The 17096-nt window shown below is 48.8% G+C and overlaps 1 protein-coding gene across 1 annotated transcript in view; it reads right to left on the reverse strand.

Moving 5' to 3' along the window:
* Positions 1-2350: 2350 nt before the first annotated feature.
* Positions 2351-17096, reverse strand: part of alox12 (arachidonate 12-lipoxygenase) — a 17983-nt gene continuing 3237 nt past the window's right edge. The window contains exons 3-15 of the mRNA XM_080781288.1: positions 13785-14238; positions 13145-13226; positions 11790-11912; positions 11489-11595; positions 11077-11249; positions 10713-10856; positions 9223-9426; positions 8032-8118; positions 7485-7654; positions 6794-6915; positions 5479-5579; positions 3935-4105; positions 2351-2614 (exon numbers count right to left, since the gene is read on the reverse strand). Of these exons, the coding sequence (XP_080637414.1) occupies positions 2435-2614; positions 3935-4105; positions 5479-5579; positions 6794-6915; positions 7485-7654; positions 8032-8118; positions 9223-9426; positions 10713-10856; positions 11077-11249; positions 11489-11595; positions 11790-11912; positions 13145-13226; positions 13785-14238 (2118 nt within the window). The 3' untranslated portion in view covers positions 2351-2434. The remainder of the gene's footprint in view (positions 2615-3934; positions 4106-5478; positions 5580-6793; positions 6916-7484; positions 7655-8031; positions 8119-9222; positions 9427-10712; positions 10857-11076; positions 11250-11488; positions 11596-11789; positions 11913-13144; positions 13227-13784; positions 14239-17096) is intronic.

Below are 17096 nucleotides of genomic sequence, written 5' to 3' on the forward strand. Positions count from 1 at the left end.
AACAAATCAGTTTTAAGGACATGTCACACCAATGCAACAAATCAGTTTTAAGGACATGTCACACCAATGCAACAAATCAGTTTTAAGGACATGTCACACCAATGCAACAAAACAGTTGCAACCGTTTGTTAGAAAGACTTCCATGCTGTGGCACAGTCGGTAGTGCTGTCGCCTCACAGCTAGAATGTCCTAGTAGAATACATTTTTTAAAATGAATAAGTGGTAAATGCCCTACCCAAATATGTGATAAAGACTGTGGAACCCTGAGTGTTCATTTTACTCCAGATTGTACAAATTAACTCTTGTTTGGGGTCCAGTTGTACACCACAGATTTGACTGGGTATCATCATCATACTAAAATTCAGCGAATGTCTGAATGTCTGAATGTCCCTGACAGCGCTTTATCTCAACATTGGCTGGCCCAATCACTCCCACTTTTCACACAGGCATGGACCATAATTATATGGAGGTCTTAATGGAGCCCTTTTTCCAATTTGACACATTAATGATTTATAATGAATTTATTAGTGGATTAAAAAATGCAAAAATGGGTATTGTACTGTCAATATGACATGAATATGAATGCAAAGTAGCGGTCCATGTGTGGACAGGCTACCTGTCGCCGTTGTGCATGGTGAGATGTGTGCAAACCGTGTAGTTTATCAGGAGAAGAATACCAAAGGATGCAAGATTTATTACTGAATTAAAAACGCACCGGGCGCAGTACCCCCCCCACGGCCACAAGAGGGGGGCAAATATCTCACAACGGGTAAGGGCTAGTATGATTAACACAATAACTAGCTAGGCAAACACGTACATTTTGTATTTGATACCTCTCTTCATTTGGTTTGAATAAAGTAATTTAACGCACCCCTCACCAACCTTAATCCGGTCGTTTTAACGCACCCCCGTTGTAGTTTTCTATGTATTTATATTAATTATTATGAATATGAATTATGTAATGTTAATTAAATGATCAATGTTTTTATAATCAATTAAATTAATTTGTTTGACTAAACCGTTGCCCCCCCCCCGTCCCTAGTGGGGGGGGGGGGGGGGGGGGGGGGCAACGGTTTGGGCAACGGTTAGTCCCTAAATTAGTTTAGTCCCTAAATTAGACTCATCTACTTACATTCAGTGGACATAAATTAATTTGTTATTTCATTAAATTATTTCTGCTCCCCTCAGCTTGAAATTCATTGAGAGGGGGGATGTTTTTACCATGTGTCTGTCCTACTTGGGGTGACAATGTGTGTGAGCTAGACCATTGGCAGAGGGTGTGTAGAGCCCAGTCCTTTGCCAGGTTGGCAGAGGGTGTGTAGAGCCCAGTCCGTTGCCAGGTTGGCAGAGGGTGTGTAGAGCCCAGTCCGTTGCCAGGTTGGTGGAGGGTGTGTAGAGCCCAGTCCGTTGCCAGGTTGGCAGAGGGTGTGTAGAGCCCAGTCCGTTGCCAGGTTGGCAGAGGGTGTGTAGAGCCCAGTCCGTTGCCAGGTTGGCAGAGGGTGTGTAGAGCCCAGTCCGTTGCCAGGTTGGTGGAGGGTGTGTAGAGCCCAGTCCGTTGCCAGGTTGGCAGAGAGTGTGTAGAGCCCAGGATCACATTAGATAATTGACACAGGTATTGGTGCGTTTTGGACCTAAGAGAGGAGCGATCATTTCCTCTCCTTTTGGCAGCCATGTTTGTTGTTTCATTCCTTTATTTTTCGCAGTCATGTTTGTAGTTTTAATCCTCTCCTTTTGGCAGCCATGTTTGTTGTTTCATTCCTTTATTTTTCGCAGTCATTTTTGTAGTTTTAATCCTCTCCTTTTGGCAGTCATGTTTGTAGTTTTATTCCTCTCCTTTTGGCAGTCATGTTTGTAGTTTTATTCCTCTCCTTTTGGCAGTCATGTTTGTAGTTTTATTCCTCTCCTTCTGTCCTGCTGAAAGGTGGGTTAAAGGATGCCAGTGATTGCATTTTTTTAGGGAAGGGGTCAGAGAACTGTAGAAGGAGAATTCAGTGGGTGGTACCCGATCGTAGTTCCATAGCCCCAGGGGGGAGGGGTGGGTGGTTTCCCGATCGTAGTTCCATAGCCCCAGGGGGGAGGGGTGGGTGGTACCCGAACGTAGTTCCATAGCCCCAGGGGGGAGGGGTGGGTGGTACCCGATCGTAGTTCCATAGCCCCAGGGGGGAGGGGTGGGTGGTACCCGATCGTAGTTCCATAGCCCCAGGGGGGAGGGGTGGGTGGTACCCGATCGTAGTTCCATAGCCCCAGGGGAGAGGGGTGGGTGGTACCCGATCGTAGTTCCATAGCCCCAGGGGGGAGGGGTGGGTGGTACCCGATCGTAGTTCCATAGCCCCAGGGGGGAGGGGTGGGTGGTACCCGATCGTAGTTCCATAGCCCCAGGGGGGAGGGGTTTACATGGAGCTGGGGGAGGGGTTCATACAGGAAGGGGAGGGGCTTATATGGTGATGCTGTTCTCGACGTTGCTAGGCAACAGGAAGTGATATTTGAGCGCCTCTCCGTCGCTCTGCTTAACGATGTGATCCTCGATGTCTTTAAGCTCCGCCCTGAAGCGCTCCAAGACGACCTGTGACCTCTGCTCCGTGAAGTACTGCTCTGTGTACTGGCCCAGAGGTACCTGTAAAATACACACATTATGAAGTACAGGCCCAGAGGTACCTGTAAAATACACATATTATGAAGTACAGGCCCAGAGGTACCTGTAAAATACACACATTATGAAGTACAGGCCCAGAGGTACCTGTAAAATACACACATTATGAAGTACAGGCCCAGAGGTACCTGTAAAATACACACATTATGAAGTACAGGCCCAGAGGGACCTGTAAAATACACACATTATGAAGTACAGGCCCAGAGGTACCTGTAAAATACACACATTATGAAGTACAGGCCCAGAGGTACCTGTAAAATACACACATTATGAAGTACAGGCCCAGAGGTACCTGTAAAATACACACATTATGAAGTACAGGCCCAGAGGTACCTGTAAAATACACACATTATGAAGTACAGGCCCAGAGGTACCTGTAAAATACACACATTATGAAGTACTATATATATATATTGCACTACATTTTGACGATTAAAAAATAGCAGATCTACAAGCTGTAGATCTGCTATTCTTCAATGGCTAAAGTATAACATAATGCTTAAAACACCAACAGGGGATCCGGCCCTGAACGGGTTAAAGTGGAGACATAATGGAACAAAGGTTAAAGGTTAAAGTGGTGACATAATGGACCAAAGGTTAAAGGTTAAAGTGGAGTCATAATGGAACAAAGGTTAAAGGTTAAAGTGGAGACATAATGGACCAAAGGTTAAAGGTTAAAGTGGAGTCATAATGGAACAAAGGTTAAAGGTTAAAGTGGAGACATAATGGACCAAAGGTTAAAGGTTAAAGTGGAGTCATAATGGAACAAAGGTTAAAGGTTAAAGTGGAGACATAATGGAACAAAGGTGTGTTTACGAACATTTCTCTGTAATTTAATAATGAAACTGTCAGGATGTAGAATACATTTTTAGAATCTGATCTCAGGTCAGAATGAAAACTGTCATGATGTAGAAGACATCTTTAGAATCTGATCTCAGGTCAGAATGGGTTAATAATGAAACTGTCAGGATGTAGAAGACATTTATATATAGAATCTGATCTCAGGTCAGAATGGGTTAATAATGAAACTGTCAGGATGTAGAAGACATCTTTAGAATCTGATCTCAGGTCAGAATGGGTTAATAATGAAACTGTCAGGATGTAGAAGACATCTTTAGAATCTGATCTCAGGTCAGAATGGGTTAATAATGAAACTGTCAGGATGTAGAAGACATCTTTAGAATCTGATCTCAGGTCAGAATGGGTTAATAATGAAACTGTCAGGATGTAGAAGACATTTATATATAGAATCTGATCTCAGGTCAGAATGGGTTAAATACTCACAGCGTCGGGCTGCACTCGGCCCAGGTGCCATGTGATCGCCATCTGCAGACAGGATTGGCTGACGTCGGGCAGCGTGTCCATGATCATCGCCATGGTAACGGCGTCCTTGTCGCAGGGTGGGGCGCGGCGCATCGTGCACGGCGTGTTGGGGACCCACGCACACCAGTCGAACTGTCAATCAACCGTCTGTTACCATAGCAACCACCGTAACAACATAACAACTAGAACTGTCAATCAACCGTCTGTTACTATAGCAACCACCGTAACAACATAACAACTAGAACTGTCAATCAACCGTCTGTTACTATAGCAACCACCGTAACAACATAACAACTAGAACTGTCAATCAACCGTCTGTTACTATAGCAACCAACATAACAACATAACAACTAGAACTGTCAATCAACCGTCTGTTACTATAGCAACCAACATAACAACATAACAACTAGAACTGCACAACGAGTGCCTACTTTGCACTATATAGTTGAACACTAGTGAACACTAGTGAACACTAGTTGAACACTAGTGAACACTAGTTGAACACTAGTGAACACTAGTGGACACTAGTTGAACACTAGTGAACACTAGTTGAACACTAGTGAACACTAGTGAACACTAGTTGAACACTAGTGAACACTAGTGAACACTAGTGGAACACTAGTGAACACTAGTGGAACACTAGTGAACACTAGTTGAACACTAGTGAACACTAGTTGAACACTAGTGAACACTAGTGGAACACTAGTGGAACACTAGTTGAACACTAGTGGACACTAGTTGAACACTAGTGAACACTAGTGAACACTAGTGGAACACTAGTTGAACACTAGTGGACACTAGTGAACACTAGTGAACACTAGTGGAACACTGGTGGAACACTAGTGGGACACTAGTTGACACTAGTTGAACACTAGTGGACACTAGTGAACACTAGTGAACACTAGTTGAACACTAGTGAACACTAGTTGAACACTAGTGAACACTAGTTGAACACTAGTGAACACTAGTTGAACACTAGTGAACACTAGTGAACACTAGTGAACACTAGTTGAACACTAGTTGAACACTAGTTGAACACTAGTGAACACTAGTGAACACTAGTTGAACACTAGTTGAACACTAGTTAACACTAGTTGAACACTAGTTGAACACTAGTTAACACTAGTTAACACTAGTAGGCCATGAATGAACTAGTGTGCAAGCAGAGCGCGCAAGTACTGTCGACCGCTACGAACTTTCAAATCTCAGCCTCTCTGTGAAATAACGGTTTCAATATTTAATTATTAGGTTTAGCTCTGTGCTACGTAGTACGTACCTAGTTTTTGGAGGTAAAAAAATTGTATTTTGACCACCTGGAACCCCCTCAGGGACCCCTGGTGGTCCCCGGACCACCTGGAACCCCCCCGAGGACCACTGGTGGTCCCCGGACCACCTGGAACCTCCTGGAGGACCACTGGTGGTCCCCGGACCACCTGGAACCCCCTCAAGGACCCCTGGGGGTCCCCGGACCACTGATCTAATATCTTCATAAGAGAGAGAGTTACCTGGCCGTTGTTGGTAGCAGCGTGCTGCGCTGTGCTGCAGAATATCACCACAGACAACAGAGTGGACAGTTCCTTTCTGCTGCAAAGTTCACTGGACAGACCTGAGACACACAGACACACACAGAGCTTCTGTTGCTCCAGACTGTACGACGGAAGCATTTATATTTTACTCATGATCAGAGCTTCCGTTGCTCCAGACTGTACGACGGAAGCATTTATATTAGACTCATGATCAGAGCTTCTGTTGCTCCAGACTGTACGACGGAAGCATTTATATTTTACTCATGATCAGAGCTTCCGTTGCTCCATACTGTACGACGGAAGCATTTATATTTTACTCGTGATCAGAGCTTCCGTTGCTCCAGACTGTACGACGGAAGCATTTATATTTTACTCATGATCAGAGCTTCCGTTGCTCCAGACTGTACGACGGAAGCATTTATATTTTACTCGTGATCAGAGCTTCCGTTGCTCCAGACTGTACGACGGAAGCATTTATATTTTACTCGTGATCAGAGCTTCTGTTGCTCCATACTGTACGACGGAAGCATTTATATTTTACTCGTGATCAGAGCTTCCGTTGCTCCAGACTGTACGACGGAAGCATTTATATTTTACTCGTCATCAGAGCTTCTGTTGCTCCAGACTGTACGACGGAAGCATTTATATTTTACTCATGATCAGAGCTTCTGTTGCTCCAGACTGTACGACGGAAGCATTTATATTTTACTCGTGATCAGAGCTTCTGTTGCTCCAGACTGTACGACGGAAGCATTTATATTTTACTCGTGATCAGAGCTTCTGTTGCTCCAGACTGTACGACGGAAGCATTTATATTTTACTCATGATCAGAGCTTCTGTTGCTCCAGACTGTACGACGGAAGCATTTATATTTTACTCATGATCAGAGCTTCCGTTGCTCCAGACTGTACGACAGAAGCATTTATATTTTACTCATGATCAGAGCTTCCGTTGCTCCAGACTGTATGACGGAAGCATTTATATTTTACTCATGATCAGAGCTTCCGTTGCTCCAGACTGTACGACGGAAGCATTTATATTTTACTCATGATTAGAGCTTCCGTTGCTCCAGACTGTACGACGGAAGCATTTATATTTTACTCATGATCAGAGCTTCCGTTGCTCCAGACTGTACGACGGAAGCATTTTAACATTGCGACAGCAACAGTCTGGCAACGAGAGACTAGTATAATTAGTAACACCTTTGAAGTAGTGACGTGGACCTATTTCTACAGACAGACAGACAGACAGACAGACACACAGACACACAGACAGACACACAGACAGGTCGTACCAAACGTTGGGATGTCAGAGAATCCGTCCTTCGTCACGTCAGTGATCCAGGCCTGCAGCTCTGGGTCCTCAAACACCTCCCTGTCTGTGGCATAGTAGACCTCCACCATGCCTGACACGAAGCTGACACACACACACACACACACACACACACACACACACACACACACACACACACACACACACACACACACACACACACTTAATGATGTGTTAATGTTCACATGAATGAGAAGCATACATTGTGCAGTACAGACTGGTACCTGTAGAGGGCGTCCCACAGCATCATGCTGTGTTCTCTGTAGGGTAACAAGACGACTCGCCCCGTTTCTGTTTTCCTCCCAGAATTTTCCCCAGTGAGGGGTGGGGTGGGAGAGGCTGGACAGCAGACAGGCTGGACTTGTTGTAGGATATGTGGGGATTATCTGACAAGGTACCATTTGAGTGGGCAGAACCTTACATTATACTAAATAATACTAAATTGTTTATAGGGTCAATATAAGTCAAATAATATAGCCTTTCCACAGGAGTATCTTTTTATATTTTTCCAAAAAGAATACAAACAGCCAATAGCATATTACAAAGTTATCCCCCTCACTGGGGAAAATTCCGGGAGGAAAAACGGGCACGCACCGGTGTGAGTCATCCAGTAATCTTGATAGTAATATTTAAGGTGCAGTACAGACTGGTACCTGTAGAGGGCGTCCCACAGCATCAGGCTGTGCTCTCTGTAGTAATATTTGGGCAGCCTGTCCACTCCTCTCTCTGTGAAGTCGTGTCGGGGCTGCAACGAGGTGTACTTTAAGACCCTGTACTCTCTCTGGGACAGCTGCACCAGACCCTCCCCACCCGTCGACACCACCTGAGGCAGTGAGAGAGTTTACCTGTTAATTAAGACCTGAGGCAGTGAGAGTATTTACCTGTTAATTAAGACCTGAGGCAGTGAGAGAGTTTACCTGTTAATTAAGACCTGAGGCAGTGAGAGAGTTTACCTGTTAATTAAGACCTGGGCAGTGAGAGAGTTTACCTGTTAATTAAGACCTGAGGCAGTGAGAGAGTTTACCTGTTAATTAAGACCTGAGGCAGTGAGAGAGTTTACCTGTTAATTAAGACCTGAGGCAGTCAAAGAGTTTACCTGTTAATTAGGACCTGCGGCAGTCAAAGAGTTTACCTGTTAATTAAGACCTGAGGCAGTCAAAGAGTTTAATAAGGATAATATTCCATTAACCCTTCACTGACCCTCTTGAAGATGCCGTCACTGGAGATGAGCTGAGTGCGCCCCCTACAGTTGATCTCCAGCGTGTAGCGCAGGTGAGGAGCCAGCAGCTACGGGGTTAACAGCAAGGACACACATGGTTCAGCAACTACGGGGTTAACAGCAAGGACACACATGGTTCAGTGCGTGCTACTGCGTGTGTGGCTGCGTGTGTGGCTGCGTGCGTGCGTGTGTGTGTGGCTGCGTGTGTGGCTGCGTGTATGGCTGCGTGCGTGGCTGCGTGTGTGGCTGCGTGTGTGGCTGCGTGCGTGGCTGCGTGTGTGGCTGCGTGTGTGGCTGCGTGCGTGGCTGCGTGCGTGGCTGCGTGTGTGGCTGCGTGTGTGGCTGCGTGTGTGGCTGCGTGCGTGCGGGCAGGGTGTTGGTACACTATACCTTATAGACAGGGCTCTGTGTCAGAACACTATACCTTATAGACAGGGCTCTGTGTCAGAACAGTATACCTTATAGACAGGGCTCTGTGTCAGAACACTATACCTTATAGACAGGGCTCTGTGTCAGAACAGTATACCTTATAGACAGGGCTCTGTGTCAGAACAGTATACCTTATAGACAGGGCTCTGTGTCAGAACAGTATACCTTATAGACAGGGCTCTGTGTCAGAACACTATACCTTATAGACAGGGCTCTGTGTCAGAACAGTATACCTTATAGACAGGGCTCTGTGTCAGAACACTATACCTTATAGACAGGGCTCTGTGTCAGAACAGTATACCTTATAGACAGGGCTCTGTGTCAGAACAGTATACCTTATAGACAGGGCTCTGTGTCAGAACAGTATACCTTATAGACAGGGCTCTGTGTCAGAACAGTATACCTTATAGACAGGGCTCTGTGTCAGAACAGTATACCTTATAGACAGGGCTCTGTGTCAGAACAGTATACCTTATAGACAGGGCTCTGGGTCAGAACAGTATACCTTATAGACAGGGCTCTGTGTCAGAACAGTATACCTTATAGACAGGGCTCTGTGTCAGAACACTATACCTTATAGACAGGGCTCTGTGTCAGAACAGTATACCTTATAGACAGGGCTCTGTGTCAGAACAGTATACCTTATAGACAGGGCTCTGTGTCAGAACAGTATACCTTATAGACAGGGCTCTGTGTCAGAACAGTATACCTTATAGACAGGGCTCTGTGTCAGAACAGTATACCTTATAGACAGGGTGGACAGCAGGTAGCTGTCTCAGCGTCGCCACACAGAACACCTCCACCACCAGGTGCGTTCGGAGCAGGTGGGACAACACCTGGAACACCTGGAACTCGGCGTGACGGACCCACATCTTGGCCAATAGCCAGGCCAGGGGAGGGTCACGTGGTAGGAAGATGGGCGTGGCCAGGCCCGGCGTCTGTCCCAGCTGCGGGGAGGGGGGGAAGCAAAGGGGAGGAGTCAGTGAATTAAGAGGTGTCGTTCATAACGGTTAAAACGATTTAACCGTGTCATTAAAAACGATTTTTTGATGCAGTAACTATATCGTTGTGTATTTGTTTATTTGGTCTTGTTTCTAAAGTGTAGTTGTTTATTTGCTCTTGTTTCTAAAGTGTAGTTGTTTATTTGCTCTTGTTTCTAAAGTGTAGTTGTTTATTTGCTCTTGTTTCTAAAGTGTAGTTGTTTATTTGGTTTAGTTTCTAAAGTGTAGTTGTTTATTTGCTCTTGTTTCTAAAGTGTAGTTGTTTATTTGGTCTTGTTTCTAAAGTGTAGTTGTTTATTTGCTCTTGTTTCTAAAGTGTAGTTGTTTATTTGCTCTTGTTTCTAAAGTGTAGTTGTTTATTTGGTCTTGTTTCTAAAGTGTAGTTGTTTATTTGGTCTTGTTTCTAAAGTGTAGTTGTTTATTTGGTCTTGTTTCTAAAGTGTAGTTGTTTATTTGGTCTTAGGGTCAGGTCAGTAGGTTGTGGTCAGTAGGGTCAGGTCAGTAGGTTGTGGTCAGTAGGTTGTGGTCAGTAGGTTGTGGTCAGTAGGTCAGTAGGTTGTGGTCAGTAGGTTGTGGTCAGTAGGGTCAGTAGGTTGTGGTCAGTAGGTTGTGGTCAGTAGGGTCAGTAGGTTGTGGTCAGTAGGTCAGTAGGTTGTGGTCAGTAGGGTCAGTAGGGTCAGGTCAGTAGGTTGTGGTCAGTAGGTTGTGGTCAGTAGGGTCAGTAGGTTGTGGTCAGTAGGGTCAGTAGGGTCAGGTCAGTAGATTGTGGTCAGTAGGTTGTGGTCAGTAGGTCAGTAGGTTGTGGTCAGTAGGTCAGTAGGTTGTGGTCAGTAGGTCAGTAGGTTGTGGTCAGTAGGTTGTGGTCAGTAGGTCAGTAGGTTGTGGTCAGTAGGTTGTGGTCAGTAGGTTGTGGTCAGTAGGTCAGTAGGTTGTGGTCAGTAGGTCAGTAGGTTGTGGTCAGTAGGTTGTGGTCAGTAGGTCAGTAGGGTCAGGTCAGTAGGTTGTGGTCAGTAGGTTGTGGTCAGTAGGTCAGTAGGTTGTGGTCAGTAGGTCAGTAGGTTGTGGTCAGTAGGTTGTGGTCAGTAGGTCAGTAGGTTGTGGTCAGTAGGTCAGTAGGTTGTGGTCAGTAGGTCAGTAGGTTGTGGTCAGTAGGTCAGTAGGTTGTGGTCAGTAGGTCAGTAGGTTGTGGTCAGTAGGTTGTGGTCAGTAGGTTGTGGTCAGTAGGTCAGTACCTGTATAGCGATAGGGACCAGCCCGTCGTCAGGGTGTTGGTACAGAAGGCAGAGCGGAGCGGCGATGTGTTGAGGTTTTCCACGGATCACGTTGGCTGTGATTCCATCCATGATGGCGTAGTCCACCAGGTAGACGTTACCCGCCTGAGGAGACAGGGGGCAGCAGAGAGCAGTTACCTGTCTGAGACCACAGGGGGCAGCAGAGAGCAGTTACCTGTCTGAGGAGACAGGGGGCAGCAGAGAGCAGTTACCTGTCTGAGACCACAGGGGGCAGTAGAGAGCTTACAGTTACCTGTCGTCTGGTTTGGGGGTCCCAGGGACCCTATAACCTCTGTTTGGGGGTCCAGGGACCCCCTGTACTTACACCCAGCTCTCTGTGCAGGTCAGATCGGGGGTCCAGGGACCCCTGCACCATGTCTGCGGTCACAGGGAAGTTGTGTGGAATCCTGTGTATTCTGTGGATCATTCTTGGGTTGCATCCGTTGAGACACTGATAACCAAAGAACCAGTCCTCCTTCCAGTGGTCCATCACGTACTCTGGAATATGTATATACATTAATACTATTAATACTATTAATAATACTATTAATACTATTAATACTATTAATAATACTAATTATACTATTAATAATACTATTAATAATACTATTAATAATACTATTAATACTATTATTAATACTATTAATGCTACTGCTACTACTACTACTAGATACTAGATATGGGATCAGACTCACCAGCTATGGGATCAGACTCACCAGCTATGGGATCAGACTCACCAGCTATGGGACTTCTGAGTTTCCAGAAGATCCGTTTAAAGTCGTCCAGATCGTCCCACGACTTCCCGAACCTGATGGCGAACTTCTTTAACGATAACTCTATGAGCCTGGGAGAGAGACATAGACACACAGAGAGAGAGAGAACTATAACCCTGGGAGGGAGAGAGAGAGAGAGAGAGAGAGAGAGAGAGAGAGAGAGAGAGAGAGAGAGAGAGAGAGAGAGAGAGAGAGAGAGAGAGAGAGAGAGAGAGAGAGAGAGAGAGAGAGAGAGAGAGAGAGACATAGAGACACACAGACTCACGCGTAGTGTAGAGATCCCTCGAAGTCGCTGCGTTTCTCATTGTCGAAGCGAACGTCCTGGTGGAGGTCGGCCTCCGATGAGGCATCGATGCATTTAGGGATGCCGGGAGCCCACTGGAGCCACCTGACACACACACACACACACACACACACGCACACGCACACGCACGCACACAACACACACACACACACATTTTAACAATTTATTTATGTCCACACGGGAAATTGCATACAAGTGTGGCGAGTAGTGTGGCGAGTAGTGTTGTTTTTGATTGATTGAATACTTTATTAGGCAACATAAATGCAAACAGCACAAAGTACAGTCAGGCATTTTTGTCCAAAAAAGGATTTCACCGAAGAAAGACCTTGCGGCCTTGTTTCCATTCGGGTCCTATCCACTCACACATGACATGAATAATAAGTTAACACAGTAAGTGATATAACAATAATAATTTAAGGCAACATATACATTTTCTCTAAACATGAAATATACAGTATTCACAGGTTGGGGCCGAAAGTTAATCGGAAGGGGATTATTTTTCGCACAAAAGCGGCTGATGCGATCACCTCCTCTCCCTTTGACTTGCTGACAGGTGAATTTTTAGGCCTGTCTTGAAGGAAGCCAGTGATTTGTTTGTTTTGAGCGATGGGGGGGAGGGCATTCCACACCTGGGTAGCAGTGCTTTGGAAGGTGAATTTTCCCATATTTGTTTTATAAATGGGTGGCACCAGATCGTTGTTCACGCTCCCTCTAGTTTTATGGCTGTGGGTGTTGCTCACTTTTTTTAAGTAATTAGACAAGTAGGTGGGTACTGGGGGCATGGAGGGTAAAGTTGCATTTACAATTTTGAAAGTCAGGCCCATCTTTAATTGCTTGACTCTATCTTCCACCCTGAGCCATCCTATGCTGTCAAAATGCTCCGCATATAGGTGGGTCATGGGCCCTAGGTGAAGAAGAAGTCGGATTAGTTTGTTTTGAGAAGTTTGAAGCTTGGTTTTCTGTGCCATTGAGGTGTTGGGGAACCAGGACGTATACACGCATAGTCAAAAATGGGCAGTATGAGGGCTCCAGCTAAGGTCCTAAGGGCCCTTTGGTTAATACAGTTGGAGATTCTGCCCAAGAATCTTGTCCTTTGATTTATTCTTTTAATCGCCCTTGATGCCATGCTATCTCCTGTCAGTTTATTGTCAAGGATACATCCTAGATATGTGACCTCTACTTTGCTAGATATGACTGTCATCGACACAGACACTTGTGGCGAGTAGTGTGCGAGACCAAACATTTCCACTGCAGAGAGAGATAGAGAGAGTTGAGGAGGTCAGGGGTTAGCAGTTAGCGGTTAGCTTTCAGCGTACCTGTAGATTTTTTGGCGTTGCTGTAGTTCTGACTTCCTGTGGTCTCGGAGCAGAGGCAGTGTGTCATCACACCATCTGTGGGCTAACAGGAAACAGGAAACCACCGTTTAACGACCTAATAATGTGGTGCGTGCGTTGAACCCGTCCTGGACGGGAACGCCTTTAGCTGTTGAACAATAACAGATCTACAGACCTACAGATCTACAGACCTACAGACCTACAGATCTACAGACCTACAGACCTACAGACCTACATATCTACAGACTTACAGACCTACAGACCTGTAGACCTACAGACCTACAGATCTACAGACCTACAGACCCACAGACCTACAGACCTACAGACCTACAGACCTACAGACCTACAGTCCTACAGATCTACAGACCTGTAGACCTACAGTCCTACAGATCTACAGACCTACAGTCCTACAGATCTACAGACCTACAGATCTACAGATCTACAGACCTACAGACCTACAGATCTACAGACCTACAGACCTACAGATCTACAAGCTCATAGCGCGGCACTCGGATCTGCCGTTTTTGAAAATCGTTAAAATGTGGCGCACGTCTTTGAATAATATATTCTTTCAGCGCGAACTTTTTTCACTCAAACCACGCACGCACTATTAATAACTCACCCGTCCCCTCTCGGAGCTCCAGTTTGACGTCTCCGATCAGCCAGCGGTAGCACGGGAACGTGAGCGCTCTGGCGCCCCCCTGTGGCTCAGTGCTGCCCCCCTTTGGTTCAGTGCTGCCCCCTGGTGGCTCAGTGCTGCCCCCTGGTGGCTCAGCACTGCCCTCCTGTGGCTCAGTGCTGCCCCCTGGTGGCTCAGTGCTGCCCCCTGGTGGCTCAGTGCTGCCCCCTGGTGGCTCAGCACTGCCCTTCTGTGGCTCAGTGCTGCCCCCCTTTGGCTCATCGCTGCTTCCCTGTGGCTCAGTACTGCCCTCCGGTGGCTCAGTACTGCCCTCCGGTGGCTCCACACGGACGTAGCGACAGAACCAGTTGTCTTCCACCCAGTAGCGCTGCTTCTCCAGTCTGACCAGCAACAGCTCCCCTAGTGGCCGCGCACTGCGCACCACGTACTCATCCACCTGAGAGAGAGAGAGAGAGAGAGAGAGAGAGAGACTCAGAGTAGAGTCGCTGCTTCTTCGCCTGGAAAGGAGCCATCTTAGGTGGTTCATCTGGTTAGGATGCCTCTCGGGGGGGGGGGCAGACCGAGGACCAGTGCGTGCGTGCGTGTCAGTGCGTGCGTGCGTGCGTGCGTGCGTGTCAGTGCGTGCGTGCGTGTCAGTGCGTGCGGGTCAGTGCGTGCGTGTCAGTGTGTGCGTGTCAGTGTGTGCGTGTCAGTGTGTGCGTGTCAGTGTGTGCGTGTCAGTGTGTGCGTGTCAGTGTGTGCGTGTCAGTGCGTGCGTGCGTGTCAGTGCGTGCGTGTCAGTGTGTGCGTGTCAGTGTGTGCGTGTCAGTGCGTGCGTGTCAGTGCGTGCGTGCGTGTCAGTGCGTGCGTGTCAGTGCGTGCGTGTCAGTGCGTGCGTGCGTGTCAGTGCGTGCGTGTCAGTGCGTGCGTGTCAGTGTGTGCGTGTCAGTGTGTGCGTGTCAGTGCGTGCGTGCGTGTCAGTGCGTGCGTGTCAGTGCGTGCGTGCGTGTCAGTGCGTGCGTGTCAGTGTGTGCGTGTCAGTGTGTGCGTGTCAGTGCGTGCGTGTCAGTGTGTGCGTGTCAGTGTGTGCGTGTCAGTGTGTGCGTGTCAGTGTGTGCGTGTCAGTGCGTGCGTGTCAGTGTGTGCGTGTCAGTGTGTGCGTGTCAGTGCGTGCGTGTCAGTGCGTGCGTGTCAGTGTGTGCGTGTCAGTGCGTGCGTGTCAGTGTGTGCGTGTCAGTGCGTGCGTGTCAGTGCGTGCGTGTCAGTGTGTGCGTGTCAGTGTGTGCGTGTCAGTGCGTGCGTGTCAGTGTGTGCGTGTCAGTGTGTGCGTGTCAGTGTGTGCGTGTCAGTGCGTGCGTGTCAGTGTGTGCGTGTCAGTGTGTGCGTGTCAGTGCGTGCGTGTCAGTGTGTGCGTGTCAGTGCGTGCGTGTCAGTGCGTGCGTGTCAGTGCGTGCGTGTCAGTGTGTGCGTGTCAGTGCGTGCGTGTCAGTGCGTGCGTGTCAGTGCGTGCGTGTCAGTGCGTGCGTGTCAGTGCGTGCGTGTCAGTGCGTGCGTGTCAGTGCGTGCGTGTCAGTGCGTGCGTGTCAGTGTGTGCGTGTCAGTGCGTGCGTGCGTGCGTGTCAGTGTGTGCGTGTCAGTGCGTGCGTGTCAGTGCGTGCGTGTCAGTGTGTGCGTGTCAGTGTGTGCGTGTCAGTGTGTGCGTGTCAGTGTGTGCGTGTCAGTGTGTGCGTGTCAGTGTGTGCGTGTCAGTGTGTGCGTGTCAGTGCGTGCGTGTCAGTGTGTGCGTGTCAGTGCGTGCGTGTCAGTGTGTGCGTGTCAGTGTGTGCGTGTCAGTGCGTGCGTGTCAGTGTGTGCGTGTCAGTGTGTGCGTGTCAGTGTGTGCGTGTCAGTGCGTGCGTGCGTGTCAGTGTGTGCGTGTCAGTGCGTGCGTGTCAGTGTGTGCGTGTCAGTGCGTGCGTGTCAGTGTGTGCGTGTCAGTGCGTGCGTGTCAGTGCGTGCGTGTCAGTGTGTGCGTGTCAGTGTGTGCGTGTCAGTGCGTGCGTGCGTGTCAGTGCGTGCGTGTCAGTGTGTGCGTGCGTGTCAGTGCGTGCGTGTCAGTGTGTGCGTGTCAGTGTGTGCGTGTCAGTGCGTGCGTGTCAGTGCGTGCGTGTCAGTGCGTGCGTGTCAGTGCGTGCGTGTCAGTGCGTGCGTGTCAGTGCGTGCGTGTCAGTGTGTGCGTGTCAGTGCGTGCGTGTCAGTGCGTGCGTGTCAGTGTGTGCGTGTCAGTGCGTGCGTGTCAGTGTGTGCGTGTCAGTGCGTGCGTGTCAGTGCGTGCGTGTCAGTGCGTGCGTGTCAGTGTGTGCGTGTCAGTGTGTGCGTGTCAGTGCGTGCGTGTCAGTGCGTGCGTGTCAGTGTGTGCGTGTCAGTGCGTGCGTGTCAGTGCGTGCGTGTCAGTGCGTGCGTGTCAGTGCGTGCGTGTCAGTGCGTGCGTGTCAGTGCGTGCGTGTCAGTGCGTGCGTGTCAGTGTGTGCGTGTCAGTGCGTGCGTGTCAGTGTGTGCGTGTCAGTGCGTGCGTGTCAGTGCGTGCGTGTCAGTGCGTGCGTGTCAGTGTGTGCGTGTCAGTGTGTGCGTGTCAGTGCGTGCGTGTCAGTGCGTGCGTGTCAGTGCGTGCGTGCGTGTCAGTGCGTGCGTGTCAGTGCGTGCGTGTCAGTGTGTGCGTGTCAGTGCGTGCGTGTCAGTGCGTGCGTGTCAGTGTGTGCGTGTCAGTGCGTGCGTGTCAGTGTGTGCGTGTCAGTGTGTGCGTGTCAGTGCGTGCGTGTCAGTGCGTGTCAGTGCGTGCGTGTCAGTGTGTGCGTGTCAGTGCGTGCGTGTCAGTGCGTGCGTGTCAGTGCGTGCGTGTCAGTGCGTGCGTGTCAGTGCGTGCGTGTCAGTGTGTGCGTGTCAGTGCGTGCGTGCGTGTCAGTGCGTGCGTGCGTGTCAGTGCGTGCGTGCGTGTCAGTGCGTGCGTGTCAGTGCGTGCGTGTCAGTGTGTGCGTGTCAGTGTGTGCGTGTCAGTGTGTGCGTGTCAGTGTGTGCGTGTCAGTGTGTGCGTGTCAGTGCGTGCGTGTCAGTGTGTGCGTGTCAGTGCGTGCGTGTCAGTGCGTGCGTGTCAGTGCGTGCGTGTCAGTGCGTGCGTGTCAGTGTGTGCGTGTCAGTGTGTGCGTGTCAGTGCGTGCGTGTCAGTGCGTGCGTGTCAGTGTGTGCGTGTCAGTGTGTGCGTGTCAGTGTGTGCGTGTCAGTGCGTGCGTGTCAGTGTGTGCGTGTCAGTGTGTGCGTGTCAGTGCGTGCGTGCGTGTC

The sequence above is a fragment of the Protomyctophum bolini genome (genome assembly GCF_963924005.1).
Source record: "Protomyctophum bolini genome assembly, chromosome: 14".
NCBI lineage: Eukaryota > Metazoa > Chordata > Actinopteri > Myctophiformes > Myctophidae > Protomyctophum > Protomyctophum bolini.